The sequence below is a fragment of the Dromiciops gliroides genome, chromosome 5 (genome assembly GCF_019393635.1).
Source record: "Dromiciops gliroides isolate mDroGli1 chromosome 5, mDroGli1.pri, whole genome shotgun sequence".
In the NCBI taxonomy this organism is placed as follows: Eukaryota; Metazoa; Chordata; class Mammalia; order Microbiotheria; family Microbiotheriidae; genus Dromiciops; species Dromiciops gliroides.
In genome coordinates, this window is record NC_057865.1 from 19,057,907 (window position 1) to 19,083,149 (window position 25,243).

The window sequence follows — 25,243 nt, forward strand, 5'->3', positions numbered from 1 at the left end:
CAACACAGGGTCAAAGTGTCCAAAACGGCCTTGGTTATCTTCCACATAAACACACCTTTCCTTCCAACTTTCCTTTTTCTGTTGATGGCATCACCATCCTTCCTATCCCCCAAGCTCAAAATGTCAACATCAAAATCACATATTTCTTCCTTCTCCTCCAACCTTTCTCCATGCTTATCCAATTAAATCCCATAAACATTTTTTTTCGTGGGGCAATGAGGATTAAGTGACGCCCAGTGTCACACAGCTAGTGTCAAGTGTCTGAGGTCAGATTTGAACTCAGGTCCTCCTGAATCCAGGACCAGTGCTTTATCCACTGTGCCACCTAGCTGCCCCCAAATCCCATAAACATTGAACACATATAGTGATGCACTATAAACTCCTGCTGGTCCAAGCTTCACAATATGCCTTGCAGCAATACCTTCCTCTCTGCTCAAATGGCCAGCCTCCAGATCAGATCCTTACTAGCTCTTGCCTGGAGGATTTTGGTACTTGTATTCTCGCCTCCAGTCTTCCCCTTCTCCATCCTTCATATGACTGCTCAAATAATAAGCTTGGGAGGCTGAGGAGTGAGTTGGTGGTAGGAAAATGAAGGCACCCAGGACAGACTCCTCTTTCTAGAATTTTAACAAAGAAAGCAAGAAGAGATACAGAATGGTAGCTTGAGAGGGCGGTAGGGTTGATGGTAGGGATTTGCTTTTAGGATTCGGGAGGCTTCAACTTGCTTCTGGGCATAAGGGAAGGAGCCAGTAGAGAGGGGGATAGTACAGCTATTAGAGATAGAATAATGGAGCATGGTCTGGGTGGGGCAGGAGATTAAGGTCATAGCTGGTATTAATGGTTTCAGAATCTTAAATTGAAATTTAATATTCCTTTCAATTATTTTAAAATGTTATTTTTAATTTAATTTAAAATGTTGAGAATGGGTCCATAGGCTTGGGATTGCCAGGATCCATGACACCTATATAAAAATACTTGCCTGAGAATGACCAGGTACTTTTAACCTACAAATAGAGACTCCGTGTTTATTGAAATAAATTAAATTAATCTTTTGTGAGGATTAATTTCATGATTCTGATTTTTTTTTAAGTTTGAGAAGGACCAGAATCCCAGAGAATTCAGTTGCAGGAAGCACAGACCGATGGGAGAGCAACATCCTGTCTTGGGTTTGCATTTGTAACTTCTCCTGACTCCAGGAGAATAGATTCAGCCTGGAAGGGACCTCTGAGACTCTCTAGTCCAACCTTCATTTTACAAATGAGGAAACTGAAGTCCAGAGAGTAGTGATTTGCCCCAGGTCACACAGGTAGCTGGGAGCAAAGCCGGGATTAGGAGCCAGACCCTCCAACCTCCAGTGCTGCTCCTGGAGCACATGTACTGGCCATTTACAATGACCTGCGTGTCTGGTCAAGTCTTCTGTGGCACCACAGGAGATCTTCCAGAGGAAGGAGCAAGGGGAGGGCTCCCCCTGTTGAATATCATCCCTCTCCATTGGCCTGCCATTGGTCTGACGTTCTAACATAACTAACGTCTTCAGCTTTAAAGCACTGGGAGCTGGGGGAGGATGGGGAGGAAGGGGAACTGGCCACCTAGGGAGATGAAGTGCTGCTAGAAGGTCCTGGAAGGCAGATGGAGGGGAACCGAAAATCTACTTTGCCAACCTCGCCATTTTGCTAATCCTGGTCCCCTAAATGTGAATATGAGCTCATGATTTATTTCACACGGGAAAAGGATTTGGATAAAAGCAAAAAGAGTCGGGCAGTTCAGCATGTCCTCTGCAGAGATGTTTTGCCTTGGAGTGGGTGGTTTGGCTCCGGTGCTGGGCCTCTGAAGTGACAACCACTCAATCTTTCCCAATAACAGGGCTGGCTACCTCGATGGTCCTCGGGGACCAAGGCTTTAGATGGTTCATCTGTTTTCTCACTAGCATACATTAGGAGGCTAGTGGGTGTTATGAAGTCACCAATAAGTGGCTTTGAGAAACTCTTTTTGCGTTATATAAAAGTCAGCTCACACACATACACAAACACAACCCAGAGACTAATGGCACAGAAATTCACAGAAAGTCTGATAGTTTGGGGTCAAACTACATCACCACCCATCAGTCATCCCTTAAGATGTCAACCTGTAGCCATTAACATGATGACGACTCTAGTCATTTCGATGTGTCCCCATCAGTCAATCAGTCAGTTGACTGATTCCGTGCCAGGGAACATGGGCTGTTTGGTTCCATTTCTTAGACTCTCAGCCCAGTACTCGCCCAGGCAAACAGTCTCTAGTAAAACAGTTTCATGGATGTTACAGCTGTGAATCTGACTGACTGAGAAGTGAACTTGGTTTTTCCTATGAATGAAGACAAAAAAAGGAGCAAAGTGCACTGGGGGGAGTATCAGTTGTCCAAGTCACATGAACAGATTTGAGGGTCTCACAAGGTGTCGTGTGTCTATGTAGGGAAAGAAGGCAAAGGCACCATTGTGGAAGGTGACTGTCCTTTGACGTGTCCCCGAGCCTTCAGGAGACCTCATCAAGTACAGTAAAAACAGGTCTGGGTGACACCAGAAGCCCAACTGCACCATGGGCCCAAGGTGCTTTGACACCTTGTCACAGTGGCACACCAAACATCTTTGAAGAGAATGGAATCCTTATTCTCAGACACCAAAAGTGTCACAATGCTCCCTGACACTGAAATAATATCCAGGTGTTATCCTGGGTAATGGGCTCCAAAGCCAGACAGGTGCCAGTAGAGACAGTCTAGCCCTCTGTGGCATTGAAGGCCATACCAGACTCATCTGGAGTACCCTTACACTGGGTGTGTCTGAGGGTAGAGGATGGAAGCAGTGGACTGACCACTACTAGGAGAACTTTTCCCAGATGGCTGAGGTCTGTTGTCAAAGTTCAGGCCAGAAACCTAGCCTCTCTATCTTCTCTTTTACCACATTGTTTGTTTATTTGTTTTTATATTCAACTTAAATAAACCATTGCTGTTGGGAGAAAGGAGTCAGGACAGAATTTTCTGAGTGCCTTAGGAGGTTAGAAGGCATTAGCAGAACATTCTATAGACCATCCACAGTGGTCAGAGAACCCTATATCAATAGTTGGAAGGAACCTCAGAGGCCATCTTGTCCAGCCCCCTCATTTTACATAGGGAGAAACTGAGGCCCAGGGAGGTGAAGTGATTTCCCAAAAATCCCACAAGTAAGAAAGCATCAGAGGCAAGATTCAAATCCAGGTCCTTTGTATCATCATTAACTGAAGTGGAATCTGGCAGTCACTGAATTGCTATCATTCTCCTATCTTCTCTTCTCCTCCCCCGCCCAAGCAAAGGTTACCTGGTTTTTTCCTGTCATCTCCCTCACCCAAATGTGAATTCCTCAGGAGCAAGGAATGTTTTCTGTTTGTCTTTGTCTAGCACATAGCCTGGCACACAGTGGGCGCTTAATTAATGCTGATTGGTTACCAGGAATTCTGTCAGATATGTGATAAAGATAGATAGGAGAACAGTCAGGTGATGCTTTTAAAAGATGGTGCCACAAACATTTATTAATTGCCTACTGTGAGCCAGAATCTCTCCGAAGCTGTTAATACGAAAACAAAAATGGAAAGTTTCTGCCCTCAAGTAGTTTACCTTTTACTGGAGGAGAACAAGGCATAAATAAGTGAATATGAAATGTAAGGGAAGTAAATATGAAGTAGTGGGGGAGGAGGGGAGCAGGAATACTCAGGGGGATTGCGTAGGATTTGATCTGAGCCTGGATTGGAGCTAGAGATCCCAAGGTTGTCACATGTGTTTTTGTTTGTTTCTTCAAATGCCTAAAAGTGTTCCTTTGATCAACTGAGGCATCATTGCCCTGCTCCCCGGGCCACTCATCCCTACCTTGGCCTTGTTTTCTCATCCTTCTCCCTCCCCACTCCAACCCTTGGCAGGTTTCACCAGCGACACAGCAGATGCAACCCACCCAGACGATACAGCCGCCCCAGCCTACCGGGGGGCGTCGGCGAAGGGTGGTGGACGAGGACCCAGACGAGAGGCGGAGGAAGTTTCTGGAAAGGAACCGAGCAGCTGCCACCCGCTGTAGACAGAAGAGGAAGGTCTGGGTGATGTCATTGGAAAAAAAAGCGGAAGAACTCACCCAGACAAACATGCAGCTTCAGGTGCGGGGGCCCAGCCTCTCCCACTGCCGCACAAAGACCCTGTGTACACTGGGCATGGGGGGAACCCACAGCCACTGGTTGACCTAAGCACAAATATGGCGCATTGGGACGCCGGCAAAAACATAGGTGCCATCTAAGAGGCCCTCAATCCCAAGCTGCTCCCCTCAGCTCCTTGCCAGGGAGTCACTGAAGTGGTATCTAGCAAAACTGAAGGGCATGGACCGGTATCCCTTCTTGCCAGATGCACTGGCAGATGTTTTATTCAGATAGAAGAGCAGATCCGGAGAATGCTTTAAAAAATACGAATTCAATTCTATAAATATTAAGTGCTTAGTATTTATATAAACTATACTATGCTAGGTGCTGGGAATACAAAGGCAAGGAATGAAGGCAGTCCTTGCCCCCAGGGAGCTTACATTTTCCAAGTAGATAGATAGATGATAGATAGATGATCGATAGATAGATAGATAGATAGATAGATAGATAGATAGATAGATAGATAGATAGATAGATAGGTGATAGAAAGGCAGATAGACAATATGCACACATATACATATATGTATCTACATACACATATAAGCATATGGATGTGGATTCACCCTATATGTATGTGTATATGTGTGTGTAGGCAAAGTAAATACGAATTAATTTGAGAAGGGAGAAATACTGTCACTTGTGGGAAGAGGAGCATCAGAAAAAACTCCTACAAATGTGACTCTCCATCTGACAGAAAGAAACCACATGGTTTCAGATCAATTCACCAACAAAAGAACTGGCATTAGATCACTAGCAGAACTGAGTCACCTGGTGCTTCTTTGAGGTTTTCTTGCCCCTCCCCCTCCTTTTGCTTACAGTGAATAGTTTTTCTTTGGTGAAAATAGAGATCGCTAAAGGAGAGGAACTGATGTGATTTCGAAGGATTTCAAGCTGGGAGGACCTTAGACATCCCCTCATCCAACACCCAAGTTGCAGATAGAAGGGAATGAAAGCCTAGAGAGAGGAGGTGATTTGGCCAAGGGAGAGGGTGTTAGAAGCAGGAATTCTTTCCTTCTCCTTGGTGTCTCCCCCAGGAGGCAGCAGCAGGAGTTGAAGAAGGGCAGACTTAGGCACTTCCTCATGCAGGGAGCTGGGCAGGAGGAAGGGCCATTCCCTCTCTTGGGAGGTCTTTGGGCAGTCAGGATGATCACTGCCCCGAGATTCCTGTATGGGATGCTGAGACTCCACCACTTTGGGGGTCCCTTTCACAAGATCACTGAATCTCAGAATTGGGAGGGATCGCTGAAGCCACTGAGACCAATCCGTGCCACTTGGAGGCTCCATGATTCTATGAACTCAGGGCTTCTCTCTCCAAATCCAGTGTCCTTTCCCTTATACCTTGATACCCACCCCAAGTCAAGCCAAACACAACAGCATCTCAGTCCCTTTTCATATTTTTCCTTCTTGATTTTTTTTACATGTGCCTTACATGGGAAACACAAAAAGTACTTCACAACAAAAGGAAAGAAGGTTCCCCCAGAAGAGGGAGGGGTTGAAAAGCTGGGGAGCAGAGCAGGAAGGCATCCCACATCACTCCAGCAGACTTCATGGAGTACGACTTAGATCTAGGCAATTAGACTAGCACTGATAGATCAGTTTTCATGTGGAATACACTGCCTACAAGAAGAGAGGAAGTCACATTCTCTCTCCAGATCTCAGGTTCCTCAACTGTCAAACAAAAAAAACCTGATTGATTAACACTTACTAGCTATGTGACCCTGGGCAAGTCACTTAACCCCCCATTGCCGCACACAAAAAAAAACCTGATTGAGTTCCTATTGAAATGAGGCCTCAGAGGTTTTTTAAGGGCACCACCGTCATGTGAAATAATATGGTATAGTAGATAGAGAGTTGACGTTGAACTTAAATGGAGCTGGGTTCAAATCCTGTCTCTGGCACATACCAGTATGACTTTAGGCTGATTATTTCAGTGCCATTTGCATTGGTAGAAGGAGATGGCCAAACTGATTAAATTCCAGTTTAACGCATGGCCCAAAGTATCAGCATTGATGTCCAAAGACCTGGGTTCGAACCCTAACAAGGCCACTTGCCAGCTGGGTGACCCTGGGTGAGTTCCTTCATCTCTCTGGGCATCAGCTCCTCATGGGGAAAATGAGGGGGTTTTATTAAAGGCTCCTCATAGCTCTAAATACTACCATCTTATATTGCAGAGTAGTCAAACTGCCTCAGTGAAGGAGCTTTCCATAACTGGAATTCCATGAACTTGTCAAAGTGTCAAACTGGCAGGATAGGGAAGGAGAGCTGTGAAAAGAAGGCAAGGGAGAGAGGAGCTGTTGATTCAGAAAGATGCTTATTGCTTGACACTAGGGTATTAATATTAGCCAGCATCTACAGCTTATGCCCTTCATTTGACCCAGGCCACTCATTTAAAACTTTTTTAGAGCCAAACCAGTGGAGGAAAGGAGGTGCTAGGACTCCAGTCTCCCCAAGGTGGAAAAAATACCAGAACATTAGACACAAATATCCCCTGTTGTTAAATAAGATGTCAACACCTATGCACACATACAGAGGAGTAAATATTGAGTTCTTCATCTTCCCCCCAATTAGTCTAATGGGAGTGGGAATCACACCCATCCAGCCTGCCCCATTTTGCCGAGTATTTAGCCTTGAGATATATCGCTCTGGATGGTAGAGACTCCGTCCATCCTGGCACCTCTGTGTGACCCTTTCCCTCTCACTGGACCTTTGTAAGAAGTAAAGGTGTCTCTCTCTGGAGACTGGCCCCAAGAGCCAAATGTTAAATAAACTGAAGGGGAAGGTGCTAAGCAAACAAGCTTCAGCCAGACTGGGGAGCCAAGGTCTAGATGGCCCTGTGCCACCTGTGAGTTGTTTTCCAGCCGAGAACCTCCTGGTCAGGCCAGGGCATTCGCCATCTGCAGCTGGAACAACCCGTCCTAAGAAAATAAGATGGGATCCCAGGCCCCCACCGCCTCACTAGAGCAGGTCCCCAGTGAGCTGGTAGCCCCAAATCCCTGGATTTTGTTCATAGGCAGGCATGTGTAGACTGTTAGCATTGGGGAGCTCTCAGAGCTGATGTATTTCACCTGCTTCCTCCCACCCCCCACCCCCGTTGTACAAGTGACAAAACTGGGAGCTAGATTTCTAGAAGGACTTCTTCAAGGTGACACAACTAACATCGGAGCAGTAATAATGAGATCACACTTACTTCTGTAGCACTTAGTAAGATCCATCTTCCTATGTTGAAATCTGGCCTCAGATACCGACTAGCTGGGTGACCCTGGGCTAGTCTATAATCCTATTTGCCTCAGTTTCCTTATCTGTAAAATGGGCTAAGAAATGGCAAGCCACTCCAGTATCTTTGCCAAGAAAGCCACAAATGAGGTCACAAAGAGTCTGACTCAACTGAAAAATGACTGAACTGAACAAAAAGCACTTACATCTAGTCCTCACCAAAAACAAAACACCAACAACAAGGACAACAAAAACACCTTTGAGACAGGTGTTCTTATTTTTCCCATTTTGCAGATGAGAGTGCTTAGGTGACCTGCCCAGGGTCACACAGCTAGTAAATATCCGAGGCAGATCAAACTCTTTATGTCCATTGAACCACACAAGGCTAGGCCAGTGGAAAGGGTGCCGAATTTGCAGCCAGACAACCTGGACTCAGATCGCAGCTCTGTCACTTAATGCCTTACTTCTGGCCTGACAATGGGCAAGTCCCTTAGCCGCCCTCAGCCTCAGTCTCCTCCACTATAAAATGATACAGTTGGACTGAATCCTCCCTAAGCGTCCCCCTAGCTCTAAGTCTATGAACATCAGTCACTCTCACTGGGCCTCAAACACAAAATAAAGAGATTGTGACCAGATGCACCTCCGAGGTCCGCTCTGAGTGAGTCCTGGCTCTCCATTCTGTGCATTCCCATGTATCACTTTTTCCCCGTTCAGCAAGCCCCAGCCTTGCAGACGAGAGAAGGAAGTCTTTTTTTCTCTCCTGTGGAAGAGATTAATTGACATCAGCTCCACATTTATCAAAGGTCAATGTGATTCTCAGTGGATCTCTAGGTTTAGGGATGCTGGGATCATCTGGCCACCCATAACCATAATGGACTCTTTGTTTTTCATCTAACTGCAAAGACACGTGGTCCAAGGAGATGCTGAAATTTTAGACACAAGAGCCCAGGTTTGGGATTTGGCAAGAGCGCCAGCCAGATGGGAGCCATTCCCTGACAAATTGAAGGTCCCCTGATTCCCAATGAACCCAAATCGCCCTCAGCTAATCAACAAAAACATGCCTACGTTTTGTAGCTCATTGTCATAATTCTTTTTTTGGCACAGAATTTTGCTCACTCCCAAGAACCCTTTGGCCATGTCCCTTTGCAAATGACAGCAGAAAATCTCCCAGTTGCTGGCCCCACCATTAGAAGTGTGTTTGAATGTCGCCTCTCTTCAGAAAGTTGTCATTATATCTGCGTCTCTCTATGGGCATGCATCTCCACTCTGTTGTGGCCTTCTGGGCTAAATGGATGAGTCCCTCTACCCATCCAAGAGAGCATAGGCAGGTGGCTTACCAGCTTTGGAATAATAACCCCAGATAATTTCAAAAGCCCACAGCTAAAGGGCTCAGCAGCAGGAGATTCTATCAGAGCTCATCATTAACTTTGCTCATGCATACAATTAGAATCCGAGGTTCATTGATTCAGAACCTGCTCATTTTACAGATAAGAAAATGGTGGCTTAGGGGGCAGCTAGGTGGTGCAGTGGATAAAGCACTGAATTCAGTAGGACCTGAGTTCAAATCCAGCCTCAGACACTTAACACTTACTAGCTGTGTAACCCTGGGCAAGTCATTTAATCCTCATTGCCTTGCAAAAAAAGAAAAGGAAAGAAAAATAAAAAATGAAAACTGAGGTTTAGAAAGGGAAAGTGATTCATCCAGGGCCATGTACAAAACCTCACCATCCCAGCCCCATCTGTGTTTCCTCACTACCTTCTCTGTTTCAAAATATGCTATCAGTGGTAAAGCTGGGATCCAAATTCAGTTCCTGCCAATCCCAAACCACCGCCACCTCCCTCAAGATACCTTTGTATTATTAGGTAGGATATTCAGCCATTCTTGTATGCCTCCACAGGTGGATGTTGGGATAGAGGGAGTCGTTTTGAGCACAATTCATGAAATAAGAGAGTACCCCCAACACATTGTGGCTGTTGAGTCATTTGGGGGCATACCCAAATCTTCACAACCCCATTTTGGGGTGTTCATAGCAAAGCCGCTGCCCACCGTTTCTGTCTTCTGCTCTTAGCTCTAGGGCAGGTTTCTTCTTTTAGTCATGTCGACCATTGGCTCTCATAAAAGCAACTGCTGTTTTTTTAGCATCCCCTCTTTTGCTCCAAATTCCTCACCTGTGAAATGGGAATAGATGGAGGAAATTATCTCCATGGAGGAGACTTGGTCACTTCCAATCCCAAGATTCTTTTGACTCCGTGACTTCTGAAATTCATGCATAAGAAAACCAAATGAGTGTCTTTGTTTAATGATCATAATGAATTAAAGTCAAAAACATTTATCACGTGCCTGTTATGTACCAGGAGTTATGCTGGGTGTCAGCACACAAAGACAAAAACAAGACAGAAGGCTTTATTCACAAAATGAATCAATCGGAGACCAAATTTGAAAGCCTAAGCAGACCTTACAGATGATTTAGTTCAGTAGTGATCAGTAGGAATTTATTAACCTTAATTAATTAATATGCATTATTATTATTTAAAGAGCCCACTATGCACTGGGTACAGTCGGTACAAAATAAAAATGAAACAGTCATGCAAACATAAATTTAGAATGATAAGGACCCCTTAGATGTTACCAAGTCCAACCCCTTCTTTTAACAATGAGGAAAGAGGTATGGAGAAGGTCCAGATCACATAGCTAGTGTGCAGCAGAGAGCAATTCTTATACATTAATGGGTGACTTGTACCCACCTCTTCCTATGCCCAAGTCAAGAGCCCTCTCCACAATACTGTGACCCCTCTCCTCACCCTCAAGGGGATTACATTCCTGGGGGGGGGAACATGTATATCTTGTATATCTCTAAGTAAATTCAAATGCATTCAAAAGAAATTCAAGGTAATTTGGTGGGAGACAGAGGCACAGAGATCTATGAATGTCTCAGGATTTCTTAAGCAGCTCTTATATATGCTGGGGACACTGAGATAAAAAGGGAAGGCACCCCCTCCCTCCAGGCATCAGACAGGACAGAAATGACCTGCCTGGGGTCCCACAATGAGGGAAGAAGAGAGAGGAGCAGAAGTCAGCTTTCCTGATCCTCTGTGTACTCTACTAATAACAGGATGTTTCTGTGGCACTTTAAAGTTTACAAAATACTTTATATCCTTGAATGAAGGTTGGTTGGTGGAGTGAATAGGGCACTAGACTTGGAGTCACTTGGGGTTCAGATCCTGCCTCAGACTCCTATTGGCTAGGTGACCCTGCTGAAGGGACATTTTTGTGGCTTTATCGCTTCACTTGAAAGTCTCTGCAACCCCTCCCAGCTTCAGATCTCTGGTTTTTGGTTCTTGTTTGAGCCTGACAACAAGGGACATTTGTAAGTGAGGAAACTTGGGTGACAGTGGGCGAGTGACCTGCCTGGGACCACCCAACTAATCAATGAGAGGAGGATCTCCTTCCTTGCCAGCCCGTGCTCCATCCAGGCTTCCTGTCCCAACCTAGCGTCCCATGCATTTTTTTGCTCTGCCATGGACCTCAGACCTTCCCATGCTCCTGCTTCTTGAAGAGTTAGGTGTGCAAATCTGATGCGCTGGCAATTTGCCTCCACTGGGGATATTATCTGGAAGCCAGCTTTCAACATAAAACATTGATGTGAGAAGATGCGCATCTCCATGAGGACACGATGCTCACTTGTTAGGGCATCGTTCGCTCCCTGAATTTTCCATCATCCTCTTTGGGTCTCAGTTTCCTGGGTTGGAGCATGAGAGATGGCAGGCTTGTTTATTAGGTGCTTTGGAATCAGCAGATGGAAACACTCTGCAAGTGCATCATATTTCAGATAAGACTTTGGTGTGGGGCCAGGAGAGCACATAATGTAGCTAGCTCATTGAAATTATTTGGTGGTTTGCAACAGCTTCTTAAAGAAGCAAAAATCTTTCTGTAAAATGGGTCAGGGTGTGCCAAAGGAGGGAGCCAGCCAGCTCCAAAGAGCAGCCCAAACAACGAATTCAGAGCTGTTTTCTTAAGGAAGAGGCAATCAACAATTCTGAGTGAACATTGAACAGAGAGGGTGTGACTCAGGACAAGAGTGGGAGAATAAATGGAAATGAATTCCAACTCTCCTAAACCATCAGAGAGCAGAATTCTCTGTCTCTCTCTTTTACCCTCTGTTTCCCTCTCTCTGCCTCCCTTTCTCCTTCTCTTCCTCTCCTTCCTCTCCCTCTCTTCCTTCCATTCCCCTCTCTCTCCAATGGGGCAAAGCAGAGGATTTCATTTTATAGACTTGGTGAGAGTTGTTTCCCAAATAAAGTCATATAAACAAGTCATCAAGCACCTGGCTGGTTACCGTTCATCATGCACTAAAGATGAGGGGAGCCTTTAACCTTTTCTTAAGAATTCTTTGAATCTGAAAGCTTCTGATTCGAGTTTTAATATCTGGCAGTTGTGACTTTTGACAAACAATCATTTTCTGCCTTCTTCAACTTATGTGTTGTGTATTGTTAGTGAGAGAGCATAGATTTGGTGCTGCTAAGGATCGCACATTTACAGCTAGAAAGGTCCCATTTTATTGACCAGAAAACTGAAGTTCAGAAAAGATAACTGATTTGCCTCAAGTCACTTAATGGAAAGGGAGTGTTAGAGTCAGGATTCAAACCCAGGCAGTCTCCTGACTCCAAAGCCTTTGTACCTTCCCCTTGCTGCCTCTCACCTTTTCTTTATCCTTGATCATTTAACTGGAACATTTTTTCGTGACAAAGAATCACATCATATCTAAATCTGGTCTGAAAAGTGAGTTTCTCTGTGGCTCATGCTATTATTTTTTAAAAAGAAGCAATGGGGAAAAGACAAGCAGATGTCCTAAGGAGAGAAGGGTTAAATGAGAGAGAAGAAATGTGCTCTTCAAAGCAAAAATAAACCTTTACATCCATGAAATTGACTTTTCCCAAATTTCACTAAAATTGCCAAGTGTCAGTTTGGATTGCAAACGGCCTGATGTGACACTCTTCAATCATCCCTATTTTGGGTCAGCTGGACTGCCTTTTGTGAGCTTCTTCAGATCCTAAGAACAATTTCCATATATAATCAGATGGGGTTTTTTCCATTGTCAAATAGTTATTTTGAGCAGCCACTTATTAACTTTGAAAGCTTTTCAGGAAGAAGACAAAAGCATAATGTTAGAAGTTTCATTGATTGGGTCATTGGAGTAGTTGCCACATCAGATCATTTAATCAATCCTTTTGCTCATAACTTTGGAAAAGAACACTTTTTAAAAAGATAACAAGATAAAATGAAATCTAGCTTTAGGGATCAAAATAATTCTATTTTATTAGTAAGAGGAAAAGTGACTGGAGGAGCATATTGGAAGTCAGTCAACAAATGTATTAAGCGCCTACTGTGTGCAGGCACTGTGCCAAGTGCTAGGAACACAATGTAGTGATCAGAGTGTTAAAACTTAGGTTCTGGGCCAGATGTGGGGTGGCACACCTGTAATTCCTGCTACTGAGGGGGCAGATGCTGGTGGATTGGCAGGCTCAGGATAAAGTTGATCAGTTGTCTTCATTAAGTCTGGCACCAATATGGAGGGGCTGGGAGATCAGACTGACTGCCTAAGGAGGGCCAGGCTGGCCCAGATCAGACATGGAAAAGGTCAAAGCTTCCATGCCCAATAGCAGTGGGATCCAGCCTGTGAGTCACTGCCTCACTTCCAGCCTTAGAAAGATAGGGAGACTCAGTCTCAAAAACAAAAACAAAAAACCCAATAACAAAAATAAACCCAAAATCTATGGGTGTTTAGTTTCAGGAGGAAAGTTATACAGGTTCATGGGGGCCATTGCTTTTGGCAATTGTAAATGGATGTTAGCCAACGGTAAGGCAATTATGTGTCATGACTGCAAAGTGGAATTATCCAGAATATTGTCCAGTTTGAAGCTAATTTTTTATCAAGTGGAAGCACCTTGGGTTCAGCCCTCTGTTACCCTTGCCTGTTTCTAAGTTACCAAGGATGCCAACAAATCTTTTTTAAAAATTAAGAACATGTTTTTCCTTTATGGGTCACCACTTGAGCTCCATTCACATAGGCATAATGAGAGCTGAGGTCATTTATTTGAGTAAACCAAGCAAAAAATATCCCAGTCAATCAACAAGCGTTTGTTAAGCACCTACTATGTGCCAGATACTGCCCTAATGACCATACCACAGTCTTTGTATTGAGGGGAGTGGAAGATAGAGGACAGTTGAAATCCAGATGGGTCAACCTCATGTGTTTGATTCATAGCATTAACTGCTCCTCCTCCCTTTGCCTTAATGTGCTGGCCCAATGACTATAGCAGGTAGGCTGGGATTAGCCCTGAGCTGTCTTAGTTGGCCTGCTAATTGGGGATTGTAATGTTCCTTTATACCAGAGCTGTACGTGCTTCTTGCTTCTGACTTTGGAGATATGATGGTGAATTAATGAGACAGCTTCTCCTCTGCACTTGTCAGTCTGAAGGCCACCAACCAAGCCACATAACTCATCCAAATTCTGTTCTCTGCCCTCCATTTCACCTCTTCAGTCATTAACACTGATCAGGGCATGTTGAGTCGGTGGAGTAAAGGCAAGTTAATGATGATGCCCCGAGAGCCGATGCCTTGAGAAAGGGGAGGCCCCAGTACTGTTCACCTTGTCTGATAGAACCCTTCTCGATTAAATGACGTTTTGGAAAGACTGTGTTTAATTCAATGCAACAAAACATTTATTAAATCCACTAAAATCTAGGTCCTGGGGGCAGCTAGGTGGCACAGTGGATGAAGCACCGGCCCCGGATTCAGGAGGACCTGAGTTCAAATCGGGCCTCAGACACTTGACACTTACTAGCTGTGTGACCCTGGGCAAGTCACTTAACCCCCATAGCCTGCAAAAAAAAAAAAAAAATCTAGGTCCTGAAGAGACAAAGTCCAAAAGGATATATTCCCACCTCTCAAGAAGCTTACATTCCACTCCATGGAGATAACCTGTGCACAAGTAAAGATCCATTTTAATAAATACAAAGTCATTTCAAGAGGTATAGAACAGTAACAAACTCAGGTCAACCATCTGGTATCTAGGAGGCACAGAGGTCAGTGTTGCACACATTTCCTTTCCATCCTGAACAAGCTCCTGTGTCAAGATTTCTTTGCATACCGTCTCCCCCGTTGAGGGCAAGGACTTTCTTGTGCCTCTTTTTTTTTTTTTTTTTTTTATCCCCGGTGCTTATCACAGTGCTTGGCCCACAGGAGGTACTTAATTAATGTTTATTGATTGATTGACTCAAACACCTGAATTTGAATCCTGACTCAGACATTTACTAGCTGTGGACCCCTTGGCCAATCTCTCAATCATCCTTGGTTTCCTCATCAGTAAAGTGGAGATAATAACATCTTTGTCACAGAATTTCTGTGAGAATCAGATGAGATATTTGCAAAGTGCTTGGCAAACTTTAAAGCCCAATAGAAACGCCAGCTCTTATTAATAATGAGATGAACAATAATGAGCAATCATTAATAATTCTAATGATAATGATATGTGATTCGTCAAAACTGTGCTTGGAAGGGAGACCTGGACTCCACGAGTCAGGGGTGAGGTAGGAGTATGACCCAGACACAGGAGGAATGAATGAGACTGAGTGGAAAAGTGACTAGAGAGGAAAAAAGTCTGTTTTCCTATGACCTCTGGTTGCTGAATTGTTTTCCTCCATGTGCCTCCATCACCCAAATCCTGTGTAGTAAAAGACAAAACAAAATACAAACGTTTGCTTGCTTGGGGCATGCTTTCACTGGTCTTTCAAATAAATATCTGACTCATTTTCTTTCCAGAATGAAGTTTCCATGTTGAAAAATGAGGTAGCCCAGCTGAAACAGCTGCTGTTAACACATAAAGACTGCCCAATAACCGCCATGCAGAAAGAGTCACAAGGTTATCTAAGTAAGTAACTGGCTTATTTTCTTTTTCTGACTCATCTCATTTCAGACTCATTTTTGGTAGCTGTGTCTTCTCAAAAAGGGACTCAGAAACTAGTCTTTCATATCCATATAGAGGCCAAGCTTGAGATGGGGTGTAGTCAGACCATTCTACCCTGGGAGACCCTTCTTCATGTGCCAAAACACTGGTGGGAATCTTGGGCCCCTACCTCTTAGGTCTGGCCGAGTTTGCTGTGGAAATCCCACCCAGCTTCCATTCTCTTTTCTGGCCAGTAGAGAAATACTCAGTTGTCAGTGGACTGCCAAAACTTCCAGAGGTTGCTCTGGCTTCAAACAGCTTAAAGTTCTCCAGGAAAGAAAGAAATGGGAACCACATTTGCAGCTGAGTTCCCTTATTTGAAGCCCCCTGGGAAGGATGTCTTTCTGCCATAGCTACCACTAGACCTTTAGAGGCTTGAGCATAAATTAGAGAACTGAGTGAATTAGAATAGAGGAAGCAGGACCCATGTGCCCAGAGAGTGACTTGAACCCATTTTGTACCTGTGCTCCCCACATCATCACAGCTCAATCAAGTTCCTTCAGATTTCCCTGTATGGTGCAGTGGAAAGAATGTTATATATGGAGTTAGCTGGCCTGGGTTCAAATCCAGTCTTTTCTTCTTATTGCCTGTATGATCTTAAGCAAGTCAATCTCTCAGGGCCTCTGTTTTCATTTTTAAATTGAGGTTACTGGTCTAGATCTTAAACAGTGGGTTGAGACCCCATATAGGGTCGAGTAACTGAATGTAGAGGTCAAGAAAAAGTGGCAACAGGAAAAGGTTATGTATACCTATTTTTTATACCTGTATACCCAGGGTGATGTAAAAATTTCTCTAGTAAAAAGGAGTCAGGGCAGCTAGGTGGTGCAGTGGATAGAGCACCGGCCCTGGAGTCAGGAGGACCTGAGTTCAAATCCAGCCTCAGACACTTAACACTTACTAGCTGTGTGACCCTGGGCAAGTCACTTAACCCCAATTGCCTCACTAAAAAAAAAAAATGTATTGGCAAATATTTAACAAAATAAATAAAATACAATGGAATATAGATGATGTTAATATGTGGTTTACTAAGGCTATAAACTGCTATAGACAGAGATCCTTCTGTACAGTTTAGTGGCCTCCATTTCTGTTTGTTTCATACCACTGGTCTGGATGACCTCTGAGGTCCCTTCAAGCTCTCTACATTTCTCAGACTTTATTTTCTCCAATGGCAAAGTTAGAAGTGACTGGGGGTGGGGCAAAGGGTCAGGGTGTAATGTTTTCATATCAATATGTCTTCAAATGAGTTTTTCACAATTACAATGTTTCTACCTCATGTGGGTCTTCCTCCCATCTTGGTAACACACTTGACTATCTGCATATAACTAAGAGACAAGTTTGTATAAAAGAATTCCTTTCTTTGTACCATTAGGATAATGGAGAAAGCATGGGTTTTTTGTCAGTTCTAAACTTGGAACTCATCCCCTACATTACCAGGGTTTTGGGAGAAAAGCTCTTGTACAGACTTCAGTGCCCTGTGGACGTGGACTAGTGGACAGAGGGGTGGCCTCACTATTAGTAAAGCTTGGGTTGGAGTCTGACACTATGGTGACTATGGACAAGACATTTAACTCCTTGATGCCCAGGCAGCTTTCTAAGACCATAAGATGTACACCAGGTGCTGATCTTTGTTGGAGGAAACTGGGATAAAATCACAGGCCTGGCCCAAAATCAATGAATAAACAGATGTTTCTGGGTTTTTTTTTACCTAAATCTATGATTTCATGTTTTGGAGGCTCTCCCAGTGTGGAAGGCAGCCTAATACAATAGAAAGGATCCTGGATTTGGTCTCAGAAGATCTAGATTCAAATCCTGACACTGCCACTTACTCACTGCATGATGTCTCCACCCACCCTCTCTTGACTCATCTGTCAAATAAAAGACTTGGGTCAGGTAGTCTCTAAAGATCCTTGCAGCTCTAGGAGCACACTCTCCACACTGCAGGTGTATCACTCACCTGTAACTTAGAGTCTTACAGAATTGCCTAAGGCATTGGAAAGTAAAGGGGCTTACTGTAGTGTCACAGAGGAAGGATTGCAAAATGATGAGGTAGAACTTCTATCTAGGGTCACAAGATCATAGATTTAAAGCTGGAGGTCATCTGATAATGATCCCTTCATTCATTTTACAGTTAAGAAAAATCGAGTCTGAGAGGGCTTAAGTAACTTGACTAAGGCCATACTTCCAGGTCCTCCTCACATAACAATAACCAGCATTTATAAGGCAAAACACAGTGTTTGGGGGCACTGACAGCTTAATTGACTTGCCCATAGTGTCACAACTGGAGTATGTCAGGGGTAGGACTTCAACCCAGGTCTTTTCTGACTTTGAGAGAGGCTAGCCCACCACCTGCTAACCCCACATTGCCTCTGCCATTATTATTGTTATTTTTAACAATGTTAAAGCACAGCTCTGGAAGAGGAATTTGGAAACAGAGTTTCTACTTCCTTCCAAGAGAAACTGTTGAGAAATTCACATACACCAATGAAAAAAAGGGGCAGTGTTTCTCTAAACAGTCTGCAAGTCCATACAAGAATACCACAATACATTGGGGTATGCATATGCGTGTGTTTCCCCCAGGTCCGGAGAGCAGCCCTCCAGCCAGCCCTGTCCCGGCTTGCTCCCAGCAGCCGGTCATTCAACACAATACCATCACTACTTCCTCATCGGTCAGCGAGGTCGTCGGAAGCTCCACTCTCAGCCAGCTCGCCTCTCACAGAACAGACCTGAACCCCATCCTTTAAGACTTCTGGCTTCCCCGTTGCTCCAGAGACAAGCAGTGTCAGCCTCTTCACGAGCGTCCTTTTTTCCGCTAAGGGCATTTTTAGAATTAACTCAAACCTGGAAAACTCCTCAAGCCCTTCCAAGACTGGCTTTCATTCATTTTTATAGTTATTATTGAAGTGTCTTTTATACTTAGTTATACAAAAAGGGAGTTATGCAATTAATGTGCTATCTGCTTGGGAAACACTTGGTTGTTTTCTTCGACTTTCTGGTACCAGTTATTCATTGATAAACTGACCCCTTTCTGTACATAGCCCTGGCTTTTTTTCTTCTCAGTCTAACCCCAAGCCTCAGATCAAGAAAGCAGGTCAACTCCAACAATGGGCCCAATGGAATATTTCACTGAAACTCCTACTGAGGTAACTGGGGGTGGGGTACATCTGGGGGAAAGCATCGTAGCCAACATGGAAGAGTTGGGCTTGTGACACCCCCAGATTCCAAAGGTATACTTAGAGCCTTTTCACAGTTGCCGTTGGTTTTTTTTCCTTTTTCCTTTAAAGAAAATTATATAATACATGGATGTCTGAACAAAGTGAATAAAAGAAAACTGACCCCCCAAAAATCTCTTTAACATATTACCCCTCTTCTCTTTTCATTCCCTTGGCTTGAACTTTCTCATTTTTCTCCCTAGCAGATTTACCCTTTGTCATTCCCTGTCTCTCCAGTGACATTTCTTCTTTCCTTTACATCCCCTTTTGACTCATTTCCACCTCCTTCTCCTCCCCACCCCCAGCCTTTCCTCCCCACTATGAGCAAAAAAAGAAAAAAAGAGTTGTTTTTAAAACAACGCACTTCTCAGAATGATTGGCCTAACCCTGGCTTTCAATAGCCCTTCACCCACAGCTGGGGTTCATTTAAGCTCTCGGTTTTTACAAAATAGAAACCAGGAGATGTTTCGTGTGCCTGATTTAATGTTTTTAATAAACAGAGCAAGTTAGAGGCAGCCTCACCACAGGTGAAATGCTATTGACAGCCAGCTGTGGGGACACTAGGAAAGGGAGCTTTGTTCAAGCCTGTATTGTGAGTCAGTGCCCGATACGGGTAATAACATCACACCCTTGAATTACAACGGGTTTTATATGGCCTGTCTGTACCATTGAAAATCCATGTACTATATAATAATTCAGAGGGGCTCTATTCACTGCACACGTTACGTCGTTCCATCATCGACTGCTAATAGCCTGAGATTTATTTTTCGTTTTAAGCCTGGGAAACCGACTTCACCATCCTGATGGGCAAGGGAAGAGTAACTGGAAGTCCTGGACAAAAAACTGTTTCCACAGGTGCTTTTCCTACTCTCCCATCCCATGGAAACTAGCCTTCGGCTGCAAGGCAATTATTCCAGGAGAATAGCAAAGAAGGTTCTCAGCTGAATTCAGAATGATTTCTCGTCTTCATAACTTGTGTGAAATTGTACATTTCAATGCTGCCCGATGAATCAAGGCTGGTCTCTTTGAAATAAGCTAGTCACTGGTGCTAACTGGCTAAGAGACTTTTTTTGGACAGGTGTTGCGCTTCATCTCCATTTTTTTTTTGTCTGTGGGTTTTTTAGCTTCTAACAATCAGCACTATAGTTTTGCTCAAAAGTTCCCCAAGTGATGAATGTGTTTTCTTTTTCTTTTTCTTTCTTTCTCTCTCTCAGAGTGAATAGAGCCTCTTTGGAAGAAAAAAAAAGAAAAGTATGAGGGTCACAAGTCATGATTTTAAAGACAGCTTATGTACTACAGTTAATTCTTTGTTGATATTTTTTCCGACAACTCTTGCCATGTATGCGACTGCTTCCAGAAGGTTTTGAGTGTACCATGTAACTCATGACTTGATTATATAGTCTAAGAACCAAAAAAAATTAAGAAAAATAAATGTAAAGGATTTTTATTATATTTTAGACAAACATATAATTTTAAAGTATTTTAAATACTGAATCTATAGTTTGTTTTTTTTTTTAAATGCTCCAGAGGTAACAACTGGATGGGTTTGCTTGATTTTTGACTCCCAAGGAAGTGTTCAAAGCACTAGTTTTGAAAGAAACATGTCATTTGTATCTCAGCTTTGAAAAGAGGAGGTATTTTTCATCAAAAATTCCTTCCTAGGACTTCACCCTCTCTCCTAAAAGTAGGGAGGGCGGGTCGGAGGGGGAGATGGGCTGCTGCAGTGTTCATTTTATGATTTTTTTTCAAAGGGGGAGAGTAAAACAAAACTTTTCTCATTTTCCTATCTATGTAGTTCTTAATGAAACAGACTTCTAAAACTGTACTGCTAATGTCAGAAAGCCCAGAGACTGACATGTCACTAAATCAAGGTTGGGTTTTTCTTTTTGTTCAGCCTCTTAATTGATATATTTCGCCGTTAAGCTGAAAGCCTCTGACAGTTAAGAACTTGCCTGAGTTTTTCTTAATTCAGTGAAGTGACAGCCTGAGTGATGGGCATTCTATATAGCTCAATTACGTCTGTTTTTTATGCTAAGCAGGGCAAGCCAACCACACGGTAGCAAAGCGGTCTAAACGTATAATTAGAATAAACTGTCTTCTTTCCAGACCAAGGGCCTTTAGGTGTATTCATTAGCAATGGGGAAATACAGGCAATAAAAGATGTCAGGGGACCTGTCAGGACTTCTGAAGATGCTGAACAGAATGGATGGCTCCTTGACAAAACCCAATGCTGGGCAAAGCGATGTGGGGTATTTCACTGACTGGACCAACTTGGCTACCAAACACCTTAAGTAAAACATCATGGAATCCTCTTCCCTGCCTAAAACAGTTAGTGTGTCTCAACATGTAAGATGATGACGTTCTCCTTTCTTTGTGCTGTCTCTAGCCCCCCTCACTCCTTTTTGAAAGCCATCTCATCCATGAACCAGATCTCATTTTCCCAAGAGCACCTCCTGACCGGAGGCTAAGAGAAAGAGTTTACAAAACTGCCTTTCTTCATCCAAATGTAGTTTATTCATTATCAACAGCATCTCTGCTGAAGATCACTGCCAGGCTACCTGGGAACTTTGACAGGGCCTCCCATGCCTTATTTGATGGGTGCTAACAGCAACACAGATAGGCATACCTGATAGCGTGTCTACCAGGGGGAGCCTCATGCCAATTGAGGCATCCACAACTTAATTGCTTCATGAAACTTTTCTCAACATCCAAGGCCCGAACAGGTAGGGCAAAAATCCCAGCCCCGGTTGATTGCAATAATTGTCAAGCTTTGTGTCGTAAGCTCCATGTTTTCTCCTGGTCCTCCCACTTAACATTCCCCCACTCCCCAAGCCAATTTATGCAAGCCACAGTCATAACACTGCCAGTGGGAGACAAGTGCTTGGGGTGCTTTCCTGCATGTTTTATAAGGATGAGGATGATTGAAAGAGAAGTGGACAATCTGGGAGTCTCTCCATGCAATCCAAATACAGCCTATATTGGCGGCAAGTCAATGGGAGATGGCCAGGGATTGATCAGCCCATTAGTTACATGAATTTTAGTAAAGTAGCAGAGCTTGTCATTAATATCATCAACCAGCTTTTTTTGAGGGAGGCAGGAAATTCATGTTTTTAAGCAACTATAACCCCATTAAAATAGCCTTTAAGCTAGGATAGAATGTGCTTCTTTGTGGTTTCATGTCAAACTTTCTCCTCTATATCCATTGAATTATCCAGTCAAGTTTGAGGACCAAAGCAACATTTTAACGGGAAATTTTTTCATTTAGAATTTTATGACATATTTATTAATAAATGTTATTTTTAAAGCATTCCATCTGAGCAGTATTTTTGTGGAGGCTGTATTTGTTTTTGGAAATCAAAGTGTTAGTTTGTAGTAAGCCCAGCTGTGCAGTATCCCCATTTTTTCCAGGGTCTCATAAGGCCATTCTCCATCCCTAGATGGAAAAGTTTGTTTAGGTGGATGCTTTAAGTTTTCCGGGACTTCATTGTTCTGAGAGCTTTCTGTAATCTGCTTCTGAGCACTGAGAAACAATGATGGAAATTATTTCCTTTTTTATTTTCAAAGGAGCCCTTTTATTTTAGGCAACCAAGGTCAGCTAAAGGGGAATCCTTATTATAACTGGAAATGCTTTCTTTAGCCATCCAACATGTCTCACAAAAGTCCAAACGACCACGTCGTGGCTTTCTTCTGTCGATTTTCTCTAGTGATTGCCATTCCCCTCGCCTACCCAATGCTGTAGACCTCTGAAGCCCCATTGGGGCCCACATGAGAGAAGGGGAAGGAAATGGCAAGTGAAGATTTGAGTAAGAAGCCTGCCTATCAGGACAGTTGGGACTTGGAGTCTCTTTTCTACTTTTCGCCTTATTTATATTTTTAAATTGCACTTTAGCATCTTTGTTCCTTTTCTGCTCCTCTTCTTGCCCCCACTTCTTCCCCAGCTTCTCTGTCCCTGTCCCTTCTTCTCTCCTTTATCTGTCTGTCTCTGGCCTCACCTTCTCTTTTCCCTCCTCTGTTCCTTTTCCATGACTCCATGCAAACCCACTTATCCCACTGGCTCAAACATTGGCACTGGTGATTCTGACATGCTAGCATCTCCTGGTGGTTTATTAAGCCTTGTTCAGTCTCCCAGCATCCCAAGATGAGGACCTTGAAGAGAAGAGAATGCCAAGGAGAAGAACCAGTCAGTGTCCAAAAAGATTCAGTCTCTTCGCCATCCAGTGATGGAGTACAAATGTGCTAATATGCAAAATGTTGGCAGAAGAGCCTCAGCTAGACTTTCAAAATCCCCTTGTTCCTCCTGAGAACCAAAGTGTCCTGAATGGGGAAGGGGCTGGACTGTTTGAGGTCAGTATGGTGGATGCACTTTAGCTAGTTCCTGACCTAATGTAGCAATGAGGCCACTGAGATGCCAGTGGCTGGAGTCCCTAGAATGCTCTGCTGCCTTCTTACCTCCTCTGAGGCAGTGCCCCCCCCTTTAAGGCTCTGCCCTAAGGACAAGTAAACGCAAAAGCAATAATATTTCTAGTGAAGTCAAATACCAAAAACAAAGCCCCCTAATCCCCAAATTAAAACTCCCCAATTTTATCAGTGCATAGAGTCACTGCAAAGCTGGGAATGGGTCTCTTTCTAAAATCTCTTTTTATTTTTTTGTGTTGGGGCAGGGGGGTGGGAAGAAGGGAGGGAATGGTTTCCAGTGGCCATTGCTAAAATTGTTTCAAAAGTGTTTCTATTTTTAAAAAATTTTTCATGAATTTTCTTTGGGAAACTTGTTTTCCCACCAGGTCGGAAGAAGAGAGACCCAACCCCCAAAGCTGAGTTCAAAGATGACCTCAATGAGGGGTCATGGGTTACCTTGTCAGACTTGTGCCTTCATGGGACAGGTTTCCAGAACTACAATTAGACCCAGTTCTGATATCCGGCATGTTAGAAATCAATATCTTGATGTCTTTTCCCACTCTGTGCTCACTTTTCCTGGATTAAGCTCTATATTACAAGCTTCCTTTTCTTTTGTAAAAGAGTTTTAGACTCAGGGTGCTTACTGAGAAGGGGGAGTCCAGAAGACAATGTAAATATCCCTTGGAAATGGCCTTGGGCTCCATGCACCTCTCACATTCTGGCTTCCCCACTGAGAATCTCGACCCTACACAAGCGACTAGAGATGGTCAAAGGAAGGGGAGCATTGAGAGAAGTGGGGTTTCTCCTTGTATCCCTGTACAGTGCCTTGCACATAGCATGAATTGAATTAAAGTGGAAGTGATTACAGCAAAGGAAATGCACCAGCCCATTGGAATATTTCAATCAGCTTAGTCTCTTCTCTCCTGTCTGGGTACCACCAAAACCATCCCTGCCTCATGAAGATGCTTCTCAAGAGTGGATGTGATACCTTTGGGAAGCGTCTTAAAGGACAGAGAGCCTTTGTAGAGAGGTTAGAGTTTAGAGGCTGAAACTTCAAAGGTCTGGAGGTCCCCACCCCAGCCCCATGAAAATGACTGTTATGGGGAAGAGCAGGATGGCTCACACAGAGACTTTGGTTGGTTGTTTGTGTGTTTGTTTGTTTGTTTGTTTTTTAACTGGGTAAAGTGAGCATTCAGAGGTCCCTCCAAAAGGTGCTGTCACTCTGAGTTATGGGTTTGGGGCTGTTTGTCATTGTCAACAGCAAAAGTTTCCATGTTTGTTTGTTTCTTTGTTTAATTATGTAAAGCAACCACCTTCCTTCCTGGGAGGAGAGAACATTTTGGTACATTCATGTAAATACTCGCTGCCGCTTTTGATATGTTTAATTTTATGTTAAGCTTTTTTGTTGTTTTTGTTGTTGTTCTTGCATCGTGAACACATGTATTGTTACAAATGGACAATGGGTTCATTGAGACTGTTCGACTCGGTCAGATTTTTACATCTCTTTCTATCAAGAAGAGACGAGATTTTGTGCATTTGTACAAATGTTAATAATATCACTGCAATTCCAATATAATAAAGCCTTCAAATGCAAAGGAGGTCTGGATCTCGATGTGGTGAATGTGTGGGTGTGGTCAGGAGTGGGAGGCGAGGCCTTGGCCTTGGCCTTGTCCTGGGGAGGTCTGGGGGCCCCTCCACCTTGCCAATACACCTTGGGAGGGAAAGAGAGGGAAGATTTCTCCTTCCCCAAACCACAGTCTTGGGGTCTCAGCCACTCCCCCATAGCATTTTCCCAGAGTGATCCATCCCACATCATTGCTTTCCCTGAAGGATATCCAGCCCAACTTTACTGCCAGGGAAGAGAATTAGAGGAAATGGGCTGTTCATAGTCAAGTAGGGTCCCCAGTACTGATTCGAAGAATATTGTGTAAAATAATCACGTTTGGAGCAAGTGAGAGTCTAGTTCATAGCATTTGGGCAATGGGCAAGCCCTGTGCCAATCTCCCCCAAAGTGAGTAGGGAAATTAGTTCAGCACCCTCAGTATCTACTCGGTGTCCAAATATTCCTTCTTGAGCATGGAAATAAATATGTGGTCCCCCTTGGGTTATGGAAAAAACACAACCCACACACTCACCTGTCTTTTATTCCACTAGTATTCAATGATACCCACAGGCAGCTAGGCTAGAGTAGATAGAGTGCTGGGCCTGGGGTCAGGAAGAGCTGTGTTCCAA

At 43.7% G+C, this 25,243-nt stretch overlaps 1 protein-coding gene across 1 annotated transcript in view; it reads left to right on the forward strand.

The window, feature by feature from the left end:
- The window catches only part of CREB5 (cAMP responsive element binding protein 5), a 420,900-nt gene extending 396,323 nt beyond the window's left edge, over nt 1-24,577 (forward strand). The window contains exons 8-10 of the mRNA XM_043965167.1: nt 3,925-4,152; nt 15,224-15,332; nt 17,985-24,577. Coding sequence (XP_043821102.1) covers nt 3,925-4,152; nt 15,224-15,332; nt 17,985-18,148 — 501 coding nt within the window. The 3' untranslated portion in view covers nt 18,149-24,577. The remainder of the gene's footprint in view (nt 1-3,924; nt 4,153-15,223; nt 15,333-17,984) is intronic.
- The last annotated feature ends 666 nt before the right edge of the window (nt 24,578-25,243 follow it).